The sequence below is a fragment of the Ochlerotatus camptorhynchus genome, unplaced genomic scaffold, assembly GCF_037179485.1.
Source record: "Ochlerotatus camptorhynchus isolate MF236.1 unplaced genomic scaffold, CSIRO-AGI_Acam_v1.1 ptg000363l, whole genome shotgun sequence".
NCBI classification, from domain to species: domain Eukaryota; kingdom Metazoa; phylum Arthropoda; class Insecta; order Diptera; family Culicidae; genus Ochlerotatus; species Ochlerotatus camptorhynchus.
Window position 1 is genome coordinate 931,466 of NW_027040851.1, and position 26,356 is coordinate 957,821.

Below are 26,356 nucleotides of genomic sequence, written 5' to 3' on the forward strand. Positions count from 1 at the left end.
GCAGAATAAGGTCCAGTAAAAGTAGACTGTTTTTATTTAAATTTATAGGGGTAGAATAGTCAAAGTGACAAATTGCAAGGTAGAGGTCAGGCCTGGGATTGGACTCCCGACATTCTGCTCAGTAATCAGAAACAGTAACCAATAAGCTACCGAGCCTCGGCTACATAGACGCTGACATTTGAAACAATGAAATTCTGTTTTTAAATCCATACAACGGAGTGCATGTGATATTTTTATAATGAAAACTATTAAAACACTATTTATGATATATATATTACGGTCGTATTGATGATTTTATTCCAGAAAAGAGCATACGGTAATGTATCGTTCAGTATATCCTGTTAATATGCATTGCATTGAAATGTGTAAAAAGTGCAGAGTAGAGAAATAATAGTTCAGCATTGCAACGGATTCACAACGGGCTAATGACGCGAAATCATATTTCCAACAAATAAAAACTGAGAAAACACCTAAACAGTCTAGTCAACAGCCATTTTTTCACCTGAACCTGCCTCCGTCTTAGCAGTGGTCTCTCCACCGGCAGCATCGGTAGCAGTCTTTTCTTCATCAACTGGAATCTCCACCACCTTTGGGCCGTACACCAAAACGTACGCACAATGCCAGTCACCGCCTCCGGACAACTTCAGAATGGCTTCAGTATCTACCGGTGAAACGTAATCATCATCGAACTTGATCCACTGGTCACCCTTTTGGCGAACCCATCCCACGTAGTGCCCCGATGAGCTTGATCTGCCTTGATGAGTCAGAACGGCTTGTAACGTGTAATAACCGCTGTTATTACTGCCCAAATCTGAAAAGTATAGAATGATACAATGTTTAAGCATTTGAGTACACAAACATTATCACAACTCACCATTTTCGAAACAATACGGCTGAGGAATGGTCTTCGGTTTCTCGTTCTCCAACTGCGCTTTACTTTTGTTCTTGCCTTTGAGATTGCGCTCGAGTTCAGATTCTTCCACTTCCTTGAATTTGCTCCTCATCGGTGACAGTTTTTCCTGCAGCTCCGGTGTGCATAACTCGAACGCATCAAAATCAATTGGGAATTTAATATCCTTCAGTACCTTGGCGTTGATACCTTCCTTACCCTTGTACTGAAACCGGACGAACTGCACCGTCAAATATGCCGGTAGGCGACTGATGAGAGACTGCGAACGAGATTACATGTGCATTAGATTGGAGCAGGTGTTTTGCTTTCATCCCCGGCTTAAAAATCGTGATGAGAGGTTATGGGAACGAAAAAAAAAATATCATTGTGCTCAGAAAATGGAGCTCTTTCGGATGATTTATAAAAACCTATACATTTTTCATTTGTTGTTGCGAGATAATTAGATACATTCTCAAAAAATGGACTGTATTCCTAATTGCAGTACATACTATTCGACAAAAATATATTGAAAACAAATTTGAATGGATTAATGTAAGCTGTCAGTTTTGATCTTACAACACTGACAGCATAGCACAACCAATAATTAATGTATGAAGATTTCAACATTTTTGTAAAAATATTGGTTATAGAAGCGAAAACAGAAAAAAAAAATAGGTGGCCAGTTCGGTAAAAATTAAAGGTGTTACCTAATACCCCATTACAGCCTATATCACGTAATATAGGCTGTCTTGCAATGAGCACTCATACATAGGATTTCCAGTGAAAACTAGATGTATGAGTGCTCATTGCAAGACACCGTATATCACGTGATATACGCTGTAATGTGAACGGGGTATAACGTGATATGCGCTGTAATGTGAACGGGGTATAAACGTCAAACTCAAGGGAAATTCAGGCATAACATTTGATAACGGCACAAAAGCATTTGTAAACAAACTTTCTAAGGCCCTCTACACGCGAACCAAAGTACGCCCACGCAAACCAACATCATCATCGGATAGGGGCAACTACCACCTTTCCGAAAGTGGTATTGGTTTGCGTGAGCGTACTTTGGTTCGCGTGTAGAGGGCCTTAGAGCAACCGTACACACTTATCCAGCATTAAATGCAACTAAAACAAAACTAAATTTTAGTTGTTCGGTATTTTTTTTATACTGGGCTTGCACCGTAAAACGACATTTTTACTGAAAATTCAGTTCAAATCTGGGATATAACTGACAATCTGTAAAAACAAACTGAATTTCGGTAACGTTTGACACAAAACACTGTACACAGAATATAAATTTACTGAGAAAATCGGTAATTCTTAATTTTTCGAGATTTCACGAAAAGTCAGTAATACCCCGTTCACATTACAGCCTATATCACGTAATATAGGCTGTCTTGCAATGAGCACTCATACATAGGATTTCCAGTGAAAACTAGATGCATGAGTGCTCATTGCAAGACAGCGTATATCACGTGATATACGCTGTAATGTGAACGGGGTATAAGATTAAATACTGTGCACTAAGTAGTTCTTATTTTTTTACTGGCCAGTCAGCAAAATGATCAGTTTATTTTACCGACCAAGAATTGTAAAATTATCAAGGGGGGGAGGTGGCTGTCAAATACGAACAATCGTCGCCTACCTCGCATAACTGGTTCTAAACGTAAACAAGCCATAAGAAACCTACAGCGTTTGTTTACGTTTGGAACCAGTTTCATACAAGATGATCAGTAGGCTGATTTGACAGCACGTCCCCCCCAGAAAATTATAAGCTGTCAATTTTTTAACCGCCACCAGTTTGGCTCCAGAAAAATCCGGAAGCAAGTTATCAAGATCGACAATAATTCATTGGCTGGAATCGCAGAATGGATCCAAGTACGTACGAGTATCAATAATTTGGCTTATGGTTTGTGAAACAAATGTTTTCTTTTCGTTTAGATGAACAATCCAATACCAACATCAAAAGCCCAACATTTTTCGTCCGTGGAAAATTTCCAGAAGACATCACCGATGGAATTACCTTCTGGAAGAACGTGACTGTTCCTTGGCAAAGGAATGTTTCCATAATGTTGTGAATGTCTCTGTTTTCAATGTTGACTGCACCGAGCGGCCGAGCGACAAGCAATAATTATTCTTGTATTCCTTAAAACAGCTTTTATCGGGGTGCGGGAAACCAACTACGAGTTTCTCCGTAGTTAACATTGATTTTATGGATAACAGCAACCCTACCAATTCTAAATATATGAGTAGTGCAAAATTTGCTAACAAAAATTGAAATAAATGAGTTTCATGTGCGTCCAATTATTATTAGAATGCAATGTTTATTTTTCACCTAATTAAGCTTTTAATATAACTGGGTAATTCGGTACAAGCATGCACAATATAACTGACTTGCCAGTTTAATTGTGACAAAATAACGATCACATTTACTGGGCTTTCCAGTTAATATTGCCGAAGGCAACTCGCATAAATTACTGGATATAAAGTTTTTTGACATATTGACTTTTACGGACAGTTCGGTAATGATTTGTTTTGCTGTGATGATTACTGGGCGATCCGCAATTCAAAAACCCAGTAAAATTTTACTGACTCCAGTAATCTAAAGTTAGTGTGTAACGGTCGTTGTCATTTGCGCGACTATTTTAACAGCGCACAGCGCTCTCATTTTAGTTTAGTCACTCTTCTCCACACCGGTCGCTGCTATCGCGGTTATCAATTTACTCGCCTTTGTCCGTACCGGTAGTGAGCATTTTGACGATAGCAACCTTTCTCCCGCGCTGCTATCGCGCTGCTAAATTTGGTAGCGCGCTTCTCACCGAGAAGCCGACTGCTATTTTAGTTACTCGTATGGCAACCCCCGATACGGTAGCTGCGCTATGATGAGGGCTGCTAAAATGAGTTTAGCAGCGTACCGTTACGGTTGCTCTTAAAATAGTCGCGCAAATGACAACGACCGTTACGGTTGCTCTTAGAAAGTTTGTTTACAAATGCTTTTGTGCCGTTATCAAATGTTATGCCTGAATTGTCGTATTATATTTCGGGTGATAGCAATACTACAATCTAATTATAATGTTTCTACCCGGTGACAGGTTTTCTGCTCGACTGTCTACTCTTATGTGGCAATTCAATTGGCTGCAGATTCGACTTCTCGCTTCTCTCTCTCTTACAGGGCTCTAGCCAAAAGTATGCGTTTCATAATAAAATAGTAATTTATTGGTCCAGTTCTGTGAAATCGCTGATAGAAAGTCATGCTAAAACCTCGGCTAAAACTGCTTGATGATGTTTTCATTTACAGACCTTCTGTTACAAAAAAAATATCTGTAAAAGGGATTAATAAAAGTTGTCAGTTTTAATTTGAAGTATTTTTAGGATTAATTTCTCGTCTCTGGTAAAGTGGCGTCTGATCTAAACTGACAGCATACAATTGTTGGGAATGCTAGGCCCGCAAAAGGGTCTTATACCCCGTTCACATTACAGCCTATATCACGTAATATAGGCTGTCTTGCAATGAGCACTCATACATAGGATTTCCAGTGAAAACTAGATGTATGAGTGCTCATTGCAAGACACCGTATATCACGTGATATACGCTGTAATGTGAACGGGGTATTATAATGTTGTATTAGGCGGCACGTAGGAAATGCTAACCTCGATGCTAACACCCTGAGTGGTACGGAGTCGATAACTTTCAATTTTGTAGTAATTTCGCTTGAAAAATATTCATTTTGTTGCCTTTGTTTACATCCTCTCAACACCGCTCACAAATTTTGTGCCTTTTTTCAGAACAAAAATGAGAACTCGTTCATGACTTTCTCATTATTAGAATTGAGTTCTTTAATGGTATTGAGGTAAATGCATATTCGTAATCTGCATTAAAAATAGAACCCATATCCACAATTTCATCAATTTTGGTACACTGGAACCACAGGCAAACAGACATAACACATTGAATATGTTTCACTGTAAAACATCGTCGCTAAAACATTACCGCCATCTGTTGAGTACACTGTGGTGGGTAGTACACTGAACAGATGGCGGTAGTGTGTAAACGTCTAACGCAAGGGAATTGACTATGCGCGCCACAGGTGGTGGTACTACCAACTACGATACTTTTAAATTGGCCGTTAAATGCTTGTTCGATGAACAACTTGCGAGTGTTATGTCTGTTTGTCTGTGCTGGAACGATTTGGCCTATGGATCTAAGATTGGGCCCATCGCTAAAAATCTGCTATTTATCAATTTTATCTAGATCAACGCGTCATTGGGACGGTACTAATGGATATTTTTGGTCGCTATTGAAAATTTAGTCGATTGCTGAGTTTATGTATAGGCCCAAATTAGGGGCATTTAGGTCGACATTACATCCATGTCCCCTACGATTACATTTGCAAAAATCACCACCTTAGGGCCTCTCGGTGGCACTTTGCATGTGAGCGAGCTTTTAGTTTAGTGTCAAACAGTTATTATTTTGCTTTAATATTGATTTAAAAATCGAGATGAAACACTGAAACTAAGACTTTGTCTGTGCTAAGACCATAGTTAGAAATACTATTTTGCAGAAAACACTTATTTTCAGCATAACTACGCTTAATGCCGTTAAATCTACCATGATTTCAGTACAGTTGAGTATAAATATAAACAAAGTTAATACCATTCTGTCAAAACTACTATGCTTACTCAAACGGCATAGAAGTTTTGATAGAAAGGATAGTAAAATTAAATGAATTTCGTTTCTGCACAAATCTATTGGTAGGAGTATTTAATTTAAACCATCAATATAGTAATTTTGCCAATAGATTTTGTTTCTGTGAAGTGTATATGTTTTAGAAAAAAATATCGCTGTGATCAGAAAACGAAGTTCTTTCAGATGATGTAGAAAAACCGATGCATTTTTTAAAATTAAAGAGCCTAATTGCTTGAATGAGCCAATATTGTCTAAAGTTCGAAATAAGCTCTAAAATGGGTTTCAAAAAACCTAGCAAAAAACTGATGCATATCAAATCAAACGGTCGAATATGTTTTTGTTGCTTTCCCTCAGATCCGTTTATTTTGATGTCTAAGTTTTCTTTGTTGAGGATGTTTACAATCATTAGTGATTATTGCAACGAATTAATCGTTGATATCGTGAAGTGAATAAATTTGGAAAACCGTTTAGATATCCTTTGATTTATTGCTTTACGATTTAATTTATGGATAACATTTTGAGTGATGATCCTAATACTTTCACCCATATTCTTGTTTTCTTCGTTCGAATCGTATTTTCCAAACAAAATAAAACTTTTTTTTTGTATGGAAAATACGGTTCAAACGAAAACAGGAATATGGTTGTTTATCTTCCGAACGAATCTGTTTTAGCCTTGGTGTTGGTCCTAATCGTTGGATTTTTTTGACAGCACCAGTTGGATTTTTTTTTTGAAAACCATTTCGAGTGACTTTGCATTACGTTGCTAACACCCATATTTCAAAATAAAAATGTTGTACGGTTGGAACGGTTTGAACAAAAACAATAATATGGGTGTAAATGTTCAGAATCCCCCACTCATTGGGGCATCTTTCTGCTGAATGGCTTGTCTTTTGATCAGTCGTATGATCCTGTTGTTTGAAGGAGATTCTTAGCTATCCCGTTCTTTGAGCAGAAATTTCATGATAATTTCCAGAGTTGATAATAGAAGAGTAACCCAAAGTGAAGCTTGCAACACTGAAGTCGATCAATGGGCATTTTTTTATATTTTGGCAACCTTTGTTTTTGTTTACACCTCGGATGACTTCACCTATAGGTGACTATAGGTTGTGAAAGTTTCCTCTAGTTTCGATAACAATACTTCCCACGCACCAGAGTCAGTTTGTCTACTATGCTCAATAGGTAGACGGTTTGACAGTTCCATAGGTAGATTTTGGTTTCAGGCTGCGTAACTCTTCTATTATCAACTGGTAATTTCTATGGTAATTCATGTCGGTTTGTCGGTGATAACACATTGAATATTTCTCACTGTAAAACATCCTACACACTAAGATTTTGTTCAGAGTTTACTCGGCTGTCGACAGAAGCAGACCACTCTCAATGTGTGTCACGCGATCGTCTGGCAGGAACCATCCTCGTTGTTCTTCATCAACAGTTCTTTCAGTCGATGCGTCGTCGACTTTGGAAAGCAACCGTTTCGTGATATTTGTGTGAGTACTGAGCACGTTTTGCATCCATTGCTACAATGGAAGCGCTCTGACCATCGTTGGCGACTCTGCCATACAAGTAAACCACTGGAAGCGGCTCCCGTTCTGGTAGAGGAGGCTTATTGGATAGCGGAAGATAAAATGTTTATTATGTTGTACCTTTTGACTATAGTTTTAAAATGTATTGGATAGTGAACAAGAATCCTCGGCTCTGTAAAGTTAATTCGGTTGAGCCTTATCAAATTAATAAATTAATAAACTAAGATTTTGTTTTGGTGTTCGGTAAATTTTACCGAAATCAGAACAGCTGAACATTCGATAAAACTTTGACCTTAAAAAAAAAATTAATTTCAAAACATGGTCAACCTTGTTTAAACGATCAAATCTTGTCATTTTAGTGTAGATTTAGTTTCAAAGTAACTGATAAGCAATTGAATTAAACTGCATAAATTTTACCGAACGGTTCAGCTGTTCCGAGTTCGGTAAAAATTACCGAAGACGGCGATAATTTCTAAGTGTGTAAAACATTACCGCTATTTGTTGAGTACACTGAACAGATGGCGGTAGTGTGTAAACATCAAACGCAAGGGAATTGACTAAGCGCGCCAAAGGTGGCGTTACTACCAACTAAAAACATTTAAATTGACTGCTAAACCCATGCTCGATGAACAACTTGCGAGGGTTATGTCTGTTTGTCTGTGGTATAACAATTAATTTTATTATAAATTAACTCTGTCGATTTAAAGCGATTATACCATGTGTCCATTATGCAAAACGTTCCAGACCCCAGAATTCCCTGGGATTCAATTGATACCTTGCGGAAATCCTTGAAGTCTGAATTCCATAAGGTCGCTTGAAATTTCCATTATTCCTGGAGGAATGAAGTAACATTGTGTCAAATATAATGAGTGTAAATTTTAAATGGGTCAGTTTCCTTCTAAACATTATGCCACTGCTGGATTTTGACATTTTTGTTTATTTTTCACGTGTTTTGTTTCATTTACCTTTCCTTTTGTCGTAACTACACTTTTTCAAGGATAATATAATTCTTATCGGTTCTATTTATTAAATTAATTTCATGTATCCTTAGTCAGTTTCTTTTCGTTCCTGTTGAAAACTAATAATAGTTCAGTAGCTTTTTTCTTCAGATTTTGTTCTTTTTCAAACTTTTTTATTATTAAAAATAAATCACCTTAAAGTAGAGTAAGATTTATCGTTACCAACTAATAATCACGTCGTTCGCGCACTCACACGCACCCTTGTTTGTTGGTTGGTAGTGCAACTACTTTCTATTATTTACTTGGCAATATTCATTCATCCTTCGCGGTAGCATCCTGTGCCAGATGTTTGTACGGACAGGGGGAGAAAGGTCTTAAAAGAACAAACACCATCTCCGGTGTAGGGTAGTAGGAGGATATGAGCAAACTTGAACGAAAGACAACTACTAGAACGTTGTTGATTGCGTCCAGTTTCTGATTACTGTTTCTCTCACATTGGAAAATTATTAACAGAACACTTTTTGCTGGCATTTGTGGAGCTAGCGTCTTTGGGATATAGATTTTTATGGCAACGAAAAAAAAAAGATTTATTTTTGGTAGCAAGGGCTTCCGGATACCGGCGGGAGGAAATAGAAGATTGCAATCGATTTCTCTTGGACACGGCTTAAAAGTACCTGACTTTTTGTTTTTTGCTTTGTTTTTCAAGAGAGATGCGCACCTGACCCTTTATGACGCTAAACGCATACATACAAACATACACACGAATACATAATACATTCAAACTTCGCACAAAACCTACTTTTTACACTACTAGAGTTTATTTGTGTTGTTTGCACATTTTACTTTAAAAATATAATAGACAGTTATTTGTGTATTCTATTTCATCGCCAGCACATTCTGGGCCCACATTTCTTCACGTGTAGCTCTCTGCCTACGACAAATTAAATGAAAACGGCATTAATGATCGAAATTGATTGATTATGCACTAATGTTGATTAGTCTAACATTAATCAAGGGTAATTAAAGAGACCATAGGTACTGCTAAAAACCGCAAGGAAATTCTGGAAATTCAAACTACAATCATCACCCGATTGTTTTGCGGGGTGGGGGGTACGACTTTGTAAGCTATTTACACTTTAGTGAAATACCAAATTAAAATGAATCGAACGGGTTTTAATTCGTAATTCTTGTAAATTTCTCCGCTTCATCATTCTATATGAATTCAAAATAAAAAGTTGATAAGCTTCTAAAATCCTCATGCAGGATTCCCTTATAAAATTTACAATGGAAAAGGTTGATCGATCGGACACGCAAACAACGCACTCCTCAGCATCCTGCTCCTCCTGAGATGTGTTCATCAAAGCTTGATCCTCTCCGGGCTCTCTCCTAATCTAATCGGTGTAGACGATGTACTGCGGATCATTATAGATTTCCACTGTTTCCATCTTGACCAATGATTGTGACGCCGGTACGCTGACCATGGGATGTGATACCATAGCATTGTTATTCCGGCTTCCTCCTCCGCCACCACCGCCACTGTTGTTCCGTTTGGCCTTGGCGTGGGTTAGGATGTGAGATTTGAGATTGGTGGATTGAGCGAACTTTTTGTTACAACCATCGAACGGGCAAACATACGGCCGGTCACCTGTGTGTATCCGAACGTGGGTTCGTAGATTAAAGTCCAACGAGAATCGTTTTCCACAACCTTCGAATGTACACTGGAATGGTTTCTCGCCAGTGTGCACTAGCTGATGCCGTTTCAATTTTGAACTCTCCACAAAAGACTTCCCACATTCAGCGCAAACATGCACTCGAGGTCCGTGCGTGTGCAAATGTTTTCGCATGGCTGAGTTATCCCGGAACATTTTGTTGCAACCTTTGTGCGGACAGGCAATGTTTCTATCGGATGATTCTCCCCCAGAAGCTCCCATTTTGGACAACATTCCTGCAGCCGTTGCTACGTTAACTAATTTATTCATTTTCGTCTTATAACTCGGCCTTGCAAATTCAGCTAACTGTTTAGGATCGGATAGGTCAATTCCTGGAATATCCTGTGTAATTTTTTTGCCCGTCATGTATTCTGTGTAATCAGGATCAGGCTCTGGATTCGACCCATCATCGTCATCGGTTCCGGAGGCCCACATCGTTACACTAAATTCACCTTCCATGGTTTTGATTTGTACTTGCTTCTGTTCCCATCGCCTTGGTTTTTGATTAACATCCATCGTTTCCACTGCCGTTAAATTGTGGACGTCATTCGTCCGGATTCGATTCACAATACGAGGTTGTTTCATTCCAGATTTTCGCTTCCTCGAACTTGGACCGGGTGTGGATTCAATGTAAATCTCATTCTCCAAATTGATATCCCCATACACGCACATAGGATCCCCAGAAGAATCCAGCACTTCTTCGTGAGCCTGAATGTCTGCTTCTTGATGCAGAATTTCTTCGTCATCGTCCATATGATGCATCATTAGTCCTTGGGAATCTTCCGTCTCGCATGTCACCTCTTCGTACTGGTCGTCTCCGACACCAACCTCATACTGTTCGTAGCCGATTTCTGCTCCAAAGTGGCCATCGTCTACCACTTCAACGATGTTGGAATCGGATATCTCTACCTCGCACATTATATCCTGATGGGAGGACATTGCTCCTGTTCGTTTTCCAGCTCCGTCTAGGCGAGAAAATTAAATTCATTTCATAAATTCTATGTATTTGTGTAAACCTCCGGCGGTTTTTTAAGTTCCCTTACCCAAATCCGAAACGGCAGCTGCTGCGCCTCTTGCGCTTCCCTTTGTTGGATCACTCTCTTTCGCTCCTCAGCACGGACACCGCTTTTGTTGATGTTTGTCTCTACCTTTCTCTTGTTCTCTTACACACACAGCTATCTCTACACACGGAGTGTAACAAGGGAAACTGCGAAAAATTTCCGTCTTTTGCTCTCCTGCTTCCACTTATTGTCCGCACACTACCACCTTCCCCTTCTAACACCGTAGAGCTACCATACACTCAACTACAAATATTTCGACCTATCCGCACCGTTATTTTTCACTTTTTAAACCGTTTTCCACGGCTAGAATCCACTTCAAAAGTTTCTCTCCCGCGGAAACTTCTTCTTCAGCACATTTTTCCACCTTGAAATACACTCGCAATTGCGTAAAACGGCGAAAAAATGTTCACTTTGAATGCGAAACTCGTCCGCAAGAAACAAAGATGTCTGCCGTCGTCGTTGTCTCTTCTCTTTTAGAGTCGGGCTCGAGCAGGGGCCATGATGGAAGCGAAGCTTCAGACCGTCGCACTGATGTTCGAAAAAGCTCTCTCGCAATTTAATATTCTTCTCACCGGCTGAGAGCGAGAAAGTGGTACGAAATATTTCCACAGCTGTGAAATATTTCGTTCGAAAGTGGAACACAAATTCGAATGACTCATGCCTTGGTGAACATTTAAAAAGAACCTATCTGCTTTGATCGATTTTCTTCATCGACTTTCTCTTTCGCTACACGGAAACCGCAAAATAGGCAAAAAATAATATAAAGGACTCCATTTTGACTATAAAGTATGCATATTCGGCTAAAACAAGACTACACCTAAAATGTGTGTATTTTTTACACCTTTTATGAGTATCTGTTATTCATAAATGCATAAATTTTATTCATTTTTGTACTAGCAGTAGCAATTACTCATAAATGTAAAGTTTTAGTCATTTTATAGGTAGTCCCGTTTTCTTTAAAAAAAATGCGTACTTTATAGGCATTAAAGAGTTTTCTTTTTTGTGATTACCGTGTAAGGGAAAGGGGGACGTCATTATTTTTGGAAATTCAAAAGCAGTTTTTCGTTCAAAAGCGAAATTCTGTCAATGAAAAAGTAGTCACTTGCCTCCGGTAGGCAAGTAAAATGCAATGAACAATTTTTCATGAACGTAATTTTGATTTTGAACGAAAAAACTGCTTTTGAATTATTTAAAATTAATTACATTCCCTTGCAGCTTAATAACTACTCAGCTGCAAACATTTTTCAAACTATACAATGCATTAGGTTCTAAGTAACATTGATCGATCTCGTTAATAACTTGAGTACATAACCGTTTCTTGACGTTTTTGTCGTATTAGAAGCTAAATAATAGCTTCTTTCGTTGATCGATGAACTGAAAATGGCTGGGAATGCCTTAACATGGCCGTGACGTCGACGAAGAGAATCTATCAATGTTACTTAGGATCTAATGCATTGTTTAGCTTGATTTCCTGTTGTGATTGACGTTTTGGACGCTAAGATAAAAAGCTTCTTTATCAAAATCTGTGGCAAAAATAGCACGACATATGTTCGAATAGCCGTGGTCAGTGATGGCATAATCACGAGGGGCACGCAGTACAAATAACCGGTGCAATCAAAAGTACTTAAAGCATTTAGTGCGTTTTGAAGTAGTACTGACAGTAATTAAAATTAACTATTAGTACTTAATGTAATTAAAAGTATTGAAAATGTTATTAATGTACTTTAATTATGAAATTAGTAGTTAATGTTCTGCACTATGTAATTAATCAAAGCGAAGTTAATTACAGCCGTTACTTGCGCCGGAACATAGGTTATTGCATGCCCCTAGCATACGCTCTCGAGATCACGCGTGATTTTGTGATAAAATGTGCTTGATACAGGTTTATCTCGATGTAACGTAACTGTCACTTTTGACTTCCATCGCTTGATTTTTCGTAAACGATCATTCAAACGAGCAAAGTAATAGCACCCCCATTTATTGGAATTATTAGATTGTAGGATTCAATTGTTATTAGGATATTTTTTTTTAATTATTGGACAAATTGGGCCAAAGTGTCTTCGATTTCTATGAAACTTCGCCCATAGATGTCATACATATATTAACAAAAGTAAATTTCAAAAAATCAGTGTTGTCATTTTTCCGGAAAACCATAGTTAAAGTTTTCCGATTTTCTCGGATACCACCAACTTAAAAAAATCATAACTTTTGAACCAAGCACATAAAATAGAGCTTAACCTCGAGCTTAACGACGTGTTCGGGGTATCATGCAGACCATTTATGGGATAGTACCCATCCGGGATACACGATCTATACCTAATAACACCGTTAAAAACCGTTTTTAGGTATAGATAGATATGTTTTGAATAGAGAGACTTGCTAAAGCTCGTTGAAGTATCAGTCAGTAACTGTTGGTTATTGGAATTCATCATTAAATTCATTCATTAATTGCGTCTATTTTGCAGGAAGCCAAATTTACGTAAATTCTTAATTGCTCACCTAAAGTAATTTTAATTAATTGAAAAGTAAGTAAGTAATACTGAGTAATTTTCGGTAATCTGACTGGCACTGACCGGTGTCGTGAACCGACGCAATTAATAAATCACACACTTCACAGACTACACTAGCACAAAAACAAGCCACACAGTGTTAACATCATTACAAGACTGACTCAACCGAGCCATGTACTAGGAGAAGCACACACGCCAAACCCAAGCGCGTTCAAGCATATATGTGTGTGTGTTTATTTACATCATACTACACACTGACTTGATTTCGCTCAAGTTTAGAGCAGATCGAGTAGATCAAATTAAGTTACAAGTTTTTATTATATATTAAAATATATGTTATGATTATAGTAGAATTGCTCAAGTTGTATTACTATTATTATTATTATTGATTCTTACCAACCATATCTACCACAACCGGTAAAAAAACGCTGGTAGAAACCCCTCGTGATTAGTAGACATAGCCCGCAGCTTATCACTTTTTCTCGAATGAGTGAACTCAAACCTATGCATAAATTCGATTGTCGTCAATGGATGGCAATCGATGTCCGTCGGTGATTGGCACTAGATTGCGGAACAGAGACCGACGTTAAATAAAGGTAAGAAAAAAGAAACCCATCCGTGCACTCGTCTATACTCAAAATTAGGTTAAATAAACCTCGAAATAAACGTGGATGCTATTACACAACAGTGAATATGAGCTGTTTACCAATTTTTGACACTTTATCTCACCGCTTTCCGAGGAAAGGGCTTATTATGTTTTGTTTACATAAGCTGATATGCCCTTTTCAATTGTTAGTCGAGAAGAGTAAAACGGGCATAAAGAACCAAATGTTATGATCTGCGCATTTCTGAAACATTTCAATTTCTGGTAACCTCATATTGTGCAATATTGAGATGGAGAACAGAAAGCTTCGCATCACCCGCATCCAGCTTTTTCATTCTCTTTTCTCATTTTTAGTTGTTTATTTTCGAAACCAATATGGCGCCCGACAGTCCGAATTCAATATGGCCACATGTTTTTATTTTCATCTTCAAGTCGACTATGAACAGCACAATAATTTATTGCTGAAAACACTGCAAATAATTGGGGTGCCTTGGAAACATTCATTAATTAATGGTGCTGTGCGATATCAAACCACGCATGTGATTTTTTTTATGGAATTATCTTGAATTTTCTGACAAAATCGCAATTTGTCGGATTATACAAGCTTCAAAACCAGAAGAAAAATGTTTACCAAAACAGTATTAGACACCGAAAGAGAGAAAATTGTGAGCGAGAGATTATAAATATACACAGTCGTTCAGACCAACGCAGACTAGTGTGTAAATATTTAAGATCGTTCAGACCAACTCAATTTCGGCAAAGGTGTGTTGAGCTTTCCGGGCTTTTCCAGGAAAAACTTCTCGAATGTGAGGAATATCGATAGATGTTACACGACGTTTTATTAATACACTGAAAACGAAACTAACTCACAGAGTCACTTTTACTCATTCGTATGGAGAAATTTATAAATGTGTAGGATACTCATGTGCTGAGTTATGCCTTGTTCAGACTACAGACTTACAACTTACTCATTAAAAATGACACTATTGAGTTGGTGTCTTTGAAAACGGAGCAATTTCTAAAAGCGTAGCTCACTCAGCGCATGAGTAAACTACGCTTTTAGAATATTTCTCCATACGAATGAGTATAAGCGACTCACGCGCTGACGGCTCGTTTACAGTGTAATAGCTACCGTGTTGTTTTTCAAAAGTTCGAGTTCGAAGAAGTTAAGCTTTCGCACTGAAATATTTCATCGAGTAGGGATGCTTAGGTAATCCGAGGTCGATATTCACATAAATGCGATAAAATTTAAGAAACAACATACCGTTTTGGTGTAAACTGCGTCACGTCCCAATGATGGTGATTGTTTCGTCAATTGTTCCTTTAATCTCTGTAAATTTAATTAATTCATATGTAGATATGATTTGTCATCTATTAAATTGTGTAGGTTTGGCTTACCAATCTGATGCCCGAATGCATATATTTCACTTCGGTAGAAATGAAGCAACTCAACTGGAGGAAATTTTCCTTCGATTTACTCACGGGTTCGTCATCCGCTTCCGTGCATTTCATCTCAACATCGAATGAGCCTCCAAACCATTGATCGATGAACGAGCTGCGAAAAATATGATTGCGATGTTACAAATATTTTTATAAAGTCACGGAGAAAATCAAATTACTTATGCTTAACCAGTTGACCATTTTCCCCTTTCGTTGGGGGAAGCTTCTGTTGCAACATTTTCAACAGCTCAGACCAGCATTCGTTGGCGTCCTGCTGTCGATATGTCCCATTCTCACCAGTTTGTGCAAAATTTGGAAATGCAATGTGCAGTCGCTGAAGAAACAACACCGGCGTAACGGTGTCACTTCTTTCCATGTCATCGAATAGGTTTCGCATGGACTGCGTAATCGCTCCTGGCGAAGCAAGCCCTGCAAGACCGGAGGAACTGGACGAGTCGTCCTTGAACACTTTGAGTGACTCTCGCAGTTCCCGAACCGATTTCAAACATTGCAAGGTTGCATTCATGTAGCATGTATTGCCCAAGTTGGTCAACCCGGCGGGCAGCTCCAACTAAAATTGATAAAAAAATTCGTTTTAGTATCCACTCACGAAAGCTGAAAACTACATTATACTCACAGCAGTTGCCAGTTCGCTTTCGTTCATATCTTCGATAAATTTTGGTTTTTCAACTGGCTCCTGTGGAACTTCCTCCTTAGTTCCGAGTAGCAGAAGTGTAGCTCCCTGAAATTGTGAATACATAAAAAAAAAGCTTCTCACTAGTCAGCTGGCGTAGAATGCAAAAAAAACTTACGTTCTTGATTGGCATATTCCACTCGTCGTCCTTTAGACTAATGCCCTTGCATAGAACCTTTTGACGTTCCGGTTGTACTCCAGTCAGGGCGTACAGCTGTGCTTTGAACAGCATTGGTTCTTCGTCGGTGTTGACCTCAACGTTCGGAAAGTTTTCCTTTCCCCATTTTACTTTCACTGTAAAACAATTAAACTTGAAGTGTGAAGTTCTTTGTTGCTTATTTTAAGACTAGAAGGTCCGCATAACATTCGACGATTATTTTTTAGTTTTCCTTTTCTATAACCTCCAAAATTCTAGTGAACCATTCCCTACTATCACGAAAGATTTCGCTTAGCTGACTTACCTGTAAAGCAAGGCATTCTGCACGACTTAGTGATCTAGCAGATTCCAGCAAAAAGCAGTATCAAAATTAAGCACAAATTCGCTTCAAAACGATCGCGCACAAAAACACAGAGGCTGCACAAAATGTTTCAACTGCTGATGAGTTGCGATAAACGCGAATAATAATGACACTTCAAAATTCGATTTCGATCACCTCGATGGCGAACTGTCATTCTTTTTTCTTTGTTTTGTTTGATGATTTCTTTTTGTTCGCGCGACCGCGGGACCGACAGACGAAAATGCTGTCAAAATGCATGAATCCTCAACGGCCAAAGAGGGACTCTTTGCGATATGCGCACTGAACAAAGTTTTAACATAGTATCTATTAGGAACTCACATTTTTTTTTTTCCAATAACATAGTTCAGTGCCAACATTTCAAAGAGGCGTACTTGCATTTGTAAACAATGGCTTTAGCCGTCGATTTCTCGCGAATAAAAGCTCACTCATGAAAAATAATGACACCAGCAGGCAGAGGAATGTTCCCTCTACCAGCTAGTATTGTAATTTTGTAGAGGTAAGATTTCATTCGCGAGAAATTGACGACTAAAGTCATTATTTACAAAAGCAATAACGCCCCTTTGAAATGTTGGCACTGAGTTAATGATTTTTATCTGAATATCACATAACATAATAAATTCTATGTGAATATTCATATAGATTTCATTGAATAAGGTTCATGAGACTTAGTGGTACGATTTCCAAATATGGGATCACATGAAAGCTATGTGATATCCAGATGGATATTTTCACTGGTTATGTGATTTATTTTATGAGTGCGGGACAAATTGCACACTACTGCACCATTTAAATTGAACGAGTGCGAGCAAGAGGGAAATAGATTAGTGGGAAAACTAACCATGAATTCATTCATGTGTTCTAGATAGAGAAAGACGATTAAACGTCAAAAATGTCTATTACACGGACAGAATCAATGACTTTAAGGTCCAGAACCAGGCCTGAACATACTCCCTGTTGATCCTTCTTCTCGGGTGGCATGTACCCATTCGTCTTCCTCCTGCAGCTAGAGGACCAATGCCCGTGTCAAGAACTAATTATCGGACAAGTTACACAGCAAAAAAAGCTGTTGAATATTACATCGAAACTGCTGCAACCAGATCAATCCATCGGTTGTGTAATATCACATTGTTTTGCCTTTTTTTGCCGTTTGACGACATCGGGAATGCGCTCCCGGATATATTGATTTGGTGAGTACGTTCCAGTTGAGGATTGTTCTTGTACATTTCTCGATTGCATTTTCGAGGGGCCGTGTCTGCTTTTGTGGGCAGTGCGTTTCATGGTCGGTTTGGTAGTATCCTTTTAAATATAATGTCTCATGTCCAAATAACCTCGATTTTCGGTCTATTGATTCAATACTTTAGTATTATATTTTCAAAACATACAATGATGCATTATGTCATTTCATGGCACTTAGAGATGAACTAGCCTAAGGCTAAAAATCTCTTTAATAAAGAATTAAAAAAAAAAAAAATTTCATGGCACATAAAACAAAAAGTGTATACACCAGACCCAATAATCTAGGTTATTTGTATTTTGTTATACATCTTTATTTTTTATTATATTTTTCATTTTACTACAGATTTTATATACATTATATATTACATGATTATATATAAATTCAAAATGTAAATTACAATAAATACTGGGACGGGAGGGAGCATCAGGGCATCATTGAAGTTGTAACTGGACAATGGAGTGGAGTGCCAACCGGAGTCTAGGAGGGAATGTGTACTGTCATTTTAGATAGTTACATTCCACTCCAACAGTTGCAATGAATTTGACGCGCTCTATAACGGTATAACCAAAGATGAATACTAAGATGAAACTGTCGGTAGAAAAACTTTCTATTTTAGTGTCCTCTTTCACGGTCCCTTTCATCCAATGAATACCTCCCGTATTCAAGGTAATTTTGTGATTTTGCTGCCCCCTCGGTAGAGATGAAATTTTGCGCTCATTTTTATCTATACAATCACACCAATATCAGAGATGTCCCATCTTTTAATTACTAGATTAACAACTAATCGATTATTTTTTTGTTCGCTGTGCTGCCATTTTTCCACAAATGAGAGTGCAGTACATGTTTGAAACGATCGGTGATGATCCTCTGGAGATGTTAATGCTTATATCGGTTTGATATAACCGATTACAAGTATTTTACTTTTCAGTTCGTTAATCGAGTAATCGATTTTTCGAATGAAAATCAGCCATCACTAGATGAATGTGAAACGTCATTTCAAATATAAGGACCGTACACAAATAATGATACAATTTGAAAGGGACCGGGACTAATCTCAAATTACGTCCTCAGGGTAACTGAAATAAACACGAGTGTTCACCGGTTGGTATAACCATAGAGGTAAGGGAAGGTCCATTAATTATATCACGCAAATTTAGTCCATTTTCAACCCCCCCTCCCCCCTTTGTCACATATTTTGTATGGAACTTAATTTTTTTTTGTATGACTCGTCACAGTTTCCAAAACCCCCCCTCCCCCCTAAAAGTGTGACATAATTAATGGACGACCCCTAACTCTAAGACTAGTAGGTCCCGAAGAAACGTGCTCAACTTTTTGGCTCAGCTCTGGTACTCTCTTCGGTCCCAAGCTAATCAATTCACCCCTCGAAACATAGGAAAATCCACCAACCCCTCATTTTATCTGTCAAACTTTCATAGCGAATCAAAACAAACATTGTGTAGTACTAGATTTTCGACTAGAATGGGGTACGTTAATCGTTTGCTTGGAACGCGACGATCGATTCTCTTCGTCGTTGTTCTCTTTTGTTAATAACTCGTTAGATTTAACGTTTCTCGGTGCGTTTGCTGTTGCTTCTGATAGTCAATACAACCTGTTACAACTCTGCATTGAACAAATTCTAGAAAATTGTTTCGCTTAGCTGTAGCAATGCAAAGAGAAAATCGATGAAGAGAATCGATCATCGCGTACACGCCCTTGGTTCTGTGACACTACCCCGAATGTCACTACCCCGAACGCCGTTACCCCGAACGGTACACTACCCCGAACGCCGTTACCCCGAATAGTACACAACCCCGAATGCCCATTACCCTGAATGACCTTTACCCCGAATCCATTTCCAAAAGCTGTAAGCTGTATTTTTGTTTATTATAGTCACTCCTGGAATCTTCCTTCGCATATATAAAAAGAAGAGAAAAACTTCTTAATGGGTCAAGGGGTTTTAGAAGACCTTAATGGATCAAAGGGTTTTCCCTTGTTTGAAAATATAAGAAAAGGAAATAATTAATTCTTTGGATATACGATAAAGAAGGGAATATTTCCTTCTTTGCATATGTATAAAAGAGAACATCATTAATTCGTTAAATATATGATAAAGAAGGGAATATTCCCTTCTTTGAAAATATAACAAAAGGAAATAATTAATTCTTTGGATATACGATAAAGAAGGAAATATTCCCTTCTTTGAATATATAACAAAATAAAATGACAAAAAAAAAGTGATAAATTACTAATTTCATCATCTTTTCTGGGGAATGGTACATTCTGGCTCTGGGGAATGTTATAGAATCGGTGTAACTGGTATTATTAGCAGTAAAAACAAGCAGATTTTTTCCAAAGGCATTATAATCCTTCACGCAGCGATCTGGGTGTATGAGATTCACATGTTCTGCATTGAAGTTTCCCTCTTTAGTGACACTTCAACAAATGGATTGAAAATATAATAATATTCCTTCATAATCGAATATTCTAAGATGAGAATATTCCCATTTTCCTTCTGAAAGAACTGCTCATATTCAAAAGAAGGAGAAATATCCAATAAAGATTTCTTTTCCCTTAATTTCTTCATGAGCTGTTCTTTCGTATTAAATTGAACCATAGTTCATGAAAAGAAGAAAAAATATCCATTTATTTTCTAAAATTACTTATTATTATTTTTAATCATGTTCTGGTCCAATTAAGTTTGAAAGAATAGCTCATGATCAAAAGAAGGAAAAAATTCCAATTACTGTTTATTAAATTACTTTTTCTCCTTCTACAATTACATTCCAGTGTTTAAAAGTATGAAAACCTCAAAACTCCAAAGAACTGCTCATGTCTAAAAAAAGGAAGAATTTCTCAACGGTGTTCCAAGAAACAAATCAAATAATGATGAATAATAAATGAACTGAAAACAAGCATACTGGTTTTGGATTATTATTGTATATATAAAAATGAAAATGCTTTAAACGGCTCAATACATTAATATAGGGAAAAGAGGGGCATAGTGAGCATCCTGTGCTTTGGGAATGGGTTTCTAGCTACTCGAAGCAAATTAATTGGTAGTTGGGTTAATCTCATATTAAATCTTCCATTTGCATGGTTTGAAATTTAAGGTGGGTTGCAATCTGCTCACTATGCTCAATATATAGTAAGAAAATTGCCAAGGTTGAAAAATTCCTAACTTTTTTTTTCGTGGATATGGCATTCGGGGAAATGTAGCACAATCCTTATCCTTTTAATCGCATGCTGTTCTTCCGTTTGTCTTAATTTCTGGGTTATGGTCATTCGGGGTAGTAGGGTATTCGGGGTAATGGCCATTCGGGGTAGTAGGACATTCGGGGTAGTAGCTTTCGGGGTAACGGCGTTCGGGGTAGTGACATTCGGGGTAGTGTCACAGAATCCACGCCCTTATGCATGCTCACTGTCGAAATTACAAATTATAACGATCGATTTTCGCTAGTGGGTTTTTTTTCAGTTTTCAGTTGTAATGACAATATAAATCAGGTAACACAGTAGCTGAAACATTCAGCCCTATTCTGCGAGTCACGTGACTCTCTGTCACCGGTGAGGTGACAATAGTCACCTCGTGTGAGGTGACTCTCCATTTGATTTACATGGAGAGTCACCTCACACGAGGTGACAATTGTCACCTCACCGGTGACAGAGAGTCACGTGACTCGCAGAATAAGGGGGATTGTCTTCGCAACCACTTCATCTAAGATAATAGGGCATTTATTTTAGGGAAATCCGCACACTCTAAGGTGTTACTATATGTACCCGATTATTCCGTTCACCTTTGGTAAAATTATTAAAATATTTCATATTTCACAGCTTCATCACAGACAAACAGACATAACATATTGAATATTTATCACTGTAAAACATCGTCGCTAAAACATTACCGCCATCTGTTGAATACACTGTGGTGGGTAGTATGCTGAACAGATGGCGGTAGTATGTAAACGTCAAACGCAAGGGAACTGACTATGCGCATCACAGGTGGCGGTACTACCAACTTCGATACTTTTAAATTGATCGTTAAATGATTGCTCGATGAACAACTTGCGAGTGTTATGTCTGTTTGTCTGTGGCTTCATGCTCAATGATAATACATTTCATCACCGGAATTGTTTTCAACGTCGCTGTCGGATTCATCGTTGGAGTAGTAGCGTTGCAAGCTTTGCAAGTTGATTTTTACCGGAGTTATTGATACGATAATTTCCAAGCAGTTCTCTTCGAAGTGTGTAAATCCAAACTCCTCCAGTTGATTGAAACGGATTTGCATGTTGAAGAAAGCCTTCGATTTTTTAGAGAACTGGTGTTGGAAGTTCAATTTTTTGGCGCAGTCTTCTTCGTGGTTTGTAAGCTCCAGGTGGAAGTCATATCTGCACATGAAAAGAGATTTCGTTTGCGCTGGTTTCAAATTTTTACGTTTCAGTATTACTTACAGACCGGGAAATCCTTGAAGCAAGCACGCATAGAATTGTAGATATCTAGAACTATTAGTTCTCGATACTCCCATTTCCCACACGTTGTTTAAATAATCTTCGCACTCTTCAAAATACCCATTCTTACCGCGCTGGGAAAAATTATCCATCGAAATCGTGAAGCAGCTTGGATCGCTAAAAAAAAAACATAATTTATGAAATTTATGAAATTATTGTATCATTGGCTCCGAGTCCGACCCTTTCAACTGTTCGTCGGAGGACTTCAGCTGCTGTAGCAAGTTGGTCTGCAGTTTAGATTGCTCTTCAAATGACGCCGGTCGAACGAACAATCGAAAATTTAAATTCGTTGCGTTTCTATTACTGGACATTGTTCTGGTATCAATAAAATTCCTAACACCGCACGATGAACGAACTTCGAAATCATTTATCAAGGTGTACTTCTTTGGACAATCGTTGAGCAGTTCAATTGTGTATTCGTATTTCCCTGCGAGGCCCTTGTGTAGACGGAGAAACACACTGATCCAATAGTTTTCAGATTCACAGCCCTTGGGCCATACTTCCAGTTTCCAGACTGATCCAAGATTGTCGACAATCTCTTTGGAAAATACACGCTGCGGTCCCTTTTTCGGTACAAACTTACGCAAAGTAAAATGCCCAACCGTGTACTTTGGCTTGGGAACATCATCCGGATTTAGATCGCTAAAAATAATAATGTTCAAATAAAATAATTCATTGGTAGTCAAACAAAGTGCCACTTACTTCTCTGGTTGAGCCAATGCACAATCGGAAATCCGTTCAAGCGTGGGTCCAAGGTCTTCGAATTGTTCGAAGCAGTGCAACTTAATCAGCTTTGTTGGCTGGAGATCTTTTCGGCAGTGGGGACAGCATGCTGGATTATCCGCTTCCTCTTCCAGTGGCCTGGTAAGCCATTGCCAAACGCATCCGTAGCAGAACAGTACCGAACAAAACGGACAAATGTTGGCATTTGTCGGCAGCTTCAAACAAATCATACACTGCAACTGTTCGCTGAATTGTTTTAGTGCTTTTTCGCATTCACTTTGGGAACCGAGCGACATTTCCGAATGTAAATTTCACGGCAATATCTCTCACAAATATCTACCACCAGAATATGGCCGGTTGTTTTCAATAACGTTTATATAAAGGACATTGCATTGCATCCGATTGAGCTTAACCACTGACGGTGCAGAACCTATTATGTCAAAAAGATTAGGTCTGGCAAGATGGATTATGAGTCATCTCTTTTTTTTCTTTTTTGAAACGTAGAACAGCGTTAGAAAGAAACAAACGATAAACGTTGACAGACCACTTTTTGTTTACATAGTCATGAATGTTTACTTTTTTTTTAACAAAAAACACAGCTGCCAGATTGATGCTTTCATGAACAATCGAAAACATTAAAAAATCGAAAACAATTTAAATTAAATCAATAAATAATGTTTAAAGCAAAGTAATATTAAGGATTATTCCTGAAATAGTTATAAAATTATCATTAAATCATAAGGAAATATTGGACCGAAATTTTGAAAATGGGTTAAAAGTAAGCCCAAGTTTAGGGACCTTTAATTGAAAGTGTTTCAGTGTTTTGATTGATTTTGCCCTATCAGCGATCGGTGGATGCAGTGTAGATGCACTTTTTTGTACGCATCCATGACGAAACAGCCAATATTTATATGTGCTATCGTGATTCATCTGCAAATAATATATAGTCACGCAGTGAAACTTGGATAGGAGCGTATTCCTCCGTCATAAACAATCAGTGAACATTAAATTTTTATTATAATTGTTAATCCAACATTCGGCCGAATGGCAAACACTAGTGCTATCGATCCGACGGTGGTCAAACCCGCCGAAGTGGCCCTGCAGCAGTTGGTTACAAATTTGCGCTGCGGCATTTGCAGCAAGTTTCCGAAGAATACCCACATTTGTCAGACCTGTTCGGAGATGTATTGTTATATGTGTGTTTACCGGCAGCTGACCACCGGTAGGAAAGGACGCAACAAGTGTAGGAAATGCCGTGCATCACTTCGGTTGGAACAACTGATCAAGCTGCGCTGTTTTGAAACATTGGACGACATCAACATTGATATGGCCCGGCTCAGCTTGAACGATGCTATCAGCTCGCCTTCGGGCGCTGCTGCTATGCCCGGAGGAAGTAGTGCTCCTGCGGTCAATTCGCATATTATGGATTTTGTTGGAGAAACGTGAGTCAAAACTTTTCAGTTTATCCAGGGTTGGTACCAGGTTACTGTTTAAGGAAAATAAAACGCCTAGGAGGGAAGCATTTTTTGCAGATGCAGCTGAGCATCTGCAGATGAACTCAAATTTTGGGAGAAGAATCAGGGGCCTCAATTGCGGACGTGCCGGTGGTTGGCTCAGTGGGTTCTTATGTGCCCATACATGCTGCGGTCGGTTTGTTCGTTGTAGTTTTGCCATACAGCGTATGGTTGCACCGTACGGTATATGGTGCACCCGTAGCGGTTGCGCAGCATTATATCTTTCTAATGTGAAATCATTAGATTGACTCAACTTCTGAGGTCCTGTCATAATCTTTAGTGGGAATTGTAAGAGCATTTGAAGGAAAACGAGTGAACGACACAAGTATCCAGCGGTCTGATCGGTAATCGAGCCAATGTAATGTGGGAAGCAATACTTGTGTGGCCAATTTAGTGCAGGTTGACATATTTGCGGGGTTAACCAAAATCTACATTTTGACCACCCTAATAACCATATTTTCTCGATAGGAAGGTAATATCAGTCGGTAGACAAGAGCCAATCCAAGGACTTCCACCGGCTGTCCAGGGTACGTTTACCCTGAGGAATGTTCACCAGTGTCGATTGCCGTGGGTTTATTCGGAAAGAATTGTAGACGAAATGGGATTCATGTGGCGATTGAGAGTCTCACCAAAAGGAGATAACCAACAGGAATCACCGATGATGGACGTTTATGTGGAGATGCTTCATGGAGAGCCTGGATTCTTCGAAATAATGCTGGAACTGACGAACTTCGCTCCAAGGGCATATTTAATCCTAACCGAAGCTGACACTGAAACAATGGCTGGCAAAGATATGTTTTTGGTAAACAGCTTGCTGCCTAAAGGAAACGTGAACCTTAAGTTTCGGTACACCGTACGTCCGGCCAGCTACAGGGCAAAGGTTTTACTACAGCAACGACTGCTTCACAAGCATGCACAACAACTGGTAACGATGAAAGGGTATTACGGTGGCTGCATTGGGTCTATAATTGGAATGATTAACTTACGACATTTTCTTAAATACAGAAATTGCGACATCTTCATGTACTGCATCTACAATTATAGAGAAGTTAATCTGCAAGATGAAGCTTTCGAGGAATACACCGATCAGTTGGAGTCAGTCTGGCAAATTGGAGTACACGCAAAACACGATTTTACTGAATTCTTATTGATTTTGGATAATGGGCTTCCTGGCATGTATGTGCGGCCGATCCGTCTGTGTCTAAAATTAAAATCGATCGAAACACTACATCTTTTGTTACTTTACAGCTACGAAATAACGATCATTCTGACCCACCCTACTCCCTGCAGGGAGAAGCGACTGCACTACGCTAAAAGAAACATTCAAATCAACCAGAGAAATCTGTTCAACTTTGGTGTACGCTGGAACGATTTGGACAAGTACGGATTTGTGCATGACGCCAATGATATGTTGATGGTCAAGGTCACCGTTCGGCCACTGCAGGTCGATTTAAAGCGGGTTCAGCAAGAGTTGGCTGATTGCGACGACGACGACGACGACGAAGATGATGACGATGATGACGAAGGCGACGACTACGAATACGATGATGAATCAGAATACGACGATATCGCTAACTATTATTAGACAGAGGCTTTCTTATTGAGCTCTATATAATACCTAAAGAGGGTCTAGTATACAAAGCCGTCTCTAATATTACATTCTGACTGCTGTTACCAAATTATTTTAAGGAACCCAATCAAAAAGAAGTGATACAAATTTGTAATTTTAGCATAGTCTTTTTTTATATTATATGTAGTTTTATTCAAAATAAATAAAAAT

The 26,356-nt window shown here is 38.6% G+C and overlaps 5 protein-coding genes across 6 annotated transcripts in view; 1 reads left to right on the top strand and 4 right to left on the bottom strand.

Moving 5' to 3' along the window:
* Positions 1 to 26,255, top strand: part of LOC135709770 (uncharacterized) — a 69,506-nt gene extending 43,251 nt beyond the window's left edge. The window contains exons 7-10 of the mRNA XM_065232154.1: positions 24,081 to 24,504; positions 25,045 to 25,515; positions 25,582 to 25,752; positions 25,825 to 26,255. Of these exons, the coding sequence (XP_065088226.1) occupies positions 24,081 to 24,504; positions 25,045 to 25,515; positions 25,582 to 25,752; positions 25,825 to 26,161 (1,403 nt within the window). The 3' untranslated portion in view covers positions 26,162 to 26,255. The remainder of the gene's footprint in view (positions 1 to 24,080; positions 24,505 to 25,044; positions 25,516 to 25,581; positions 25,753 to 25,824) is intronic.
* The window catches only part of LOC135709727 (transcriptional regulator ATRX-like), a 92,593-nt gene that overhangs the window by 36,413 nt on the left and 29,824 nt on the right, over positions 1 to 26,356 (bottom strand). The window lies entirely within an intron of this gene.
* Positions 260 to 16,712, bottom strand: Usp14 (ubiquitin specific protease 14). Of its 2 annotated transcripts, none has more exons than XM_065232132.1 (8): positions 16,544 to 16,712; positions 16,197 to 16,376; positions 16,026 to 16,126; positions 15,568 to 15,959; positions 15,347 to 15,503; positions 15,213 to 15,278; positions 875 to 1,169; positions 260 to 811 (listed from the first exon to the last, which is right to left on the bottom strand). In XM_065232132.1, the coding sequence occupies exons 1-8, from the start codon at positions 16,557 to 16,559 to the stop codon at positions 480 to 482; spliced, it is 1,539 nt and encodes a 512-aa protein (XP_065088204.1). In that variant the 5' UTR covers positions 16,560 to 16,712; the 3' UTR covers positions 260 to 479. The 2 variants fall into 2 exon arrangements, with proteins under 2 accessions (XP_065088204.1, XP_065088203.1); XM_065232131.1 differs by having other exon boundaries at positions 16,026 to 16,130; positions 16,201 to 16,376; positions 16,544 to 16,711.
* LOC135709753 (transcription factor YY2-like) lies at positions 8,023 to 11,346 on the bottom strand. The gene is made up of 2 exons (XM_065232136.1): positions 10,817 to 11,346; positions 8,023 to 10,738 (listed from the first exon to the last, which is right to left on the bottom strand). The coding sequence occupies exon 2, from the start codon at positions 10,710 to 10,712 to the stop codon at positions 9,456 to 9,458; it is 1,257 nt and encodes a 418-aa protein (XP_065088208.1). The 5' UTR covers positions 10,713 to 10,738; positions 10,817 to 11,346; the 3' UTR covers positions 8,023 to 9,455.
* Positions 21,534 to 23,486, bottom strand: LOC135709754 (uncharacterized). Its single transcript, XM_065232137.1, has 4 exons — positions 23,042 to 23,486; positions 22,520 to 22,981; positions 22,283 to 22,456; positions 21,534 to 22,219 (listed from the first exon to the last, which is right to left on the bottom strand). The coding sequence occupies exons 1-4, from the start codon at positions 23,356 to 23,358 to the stop codon at positions 21,934 to 21,936; spliced, it is 1,239 nt and encodes a 412-aa protein (XP_065088209.1). The 5' UTR covers positions 23,359 to 23,486; the 3' UTR covers positions 21,534 to 21,933.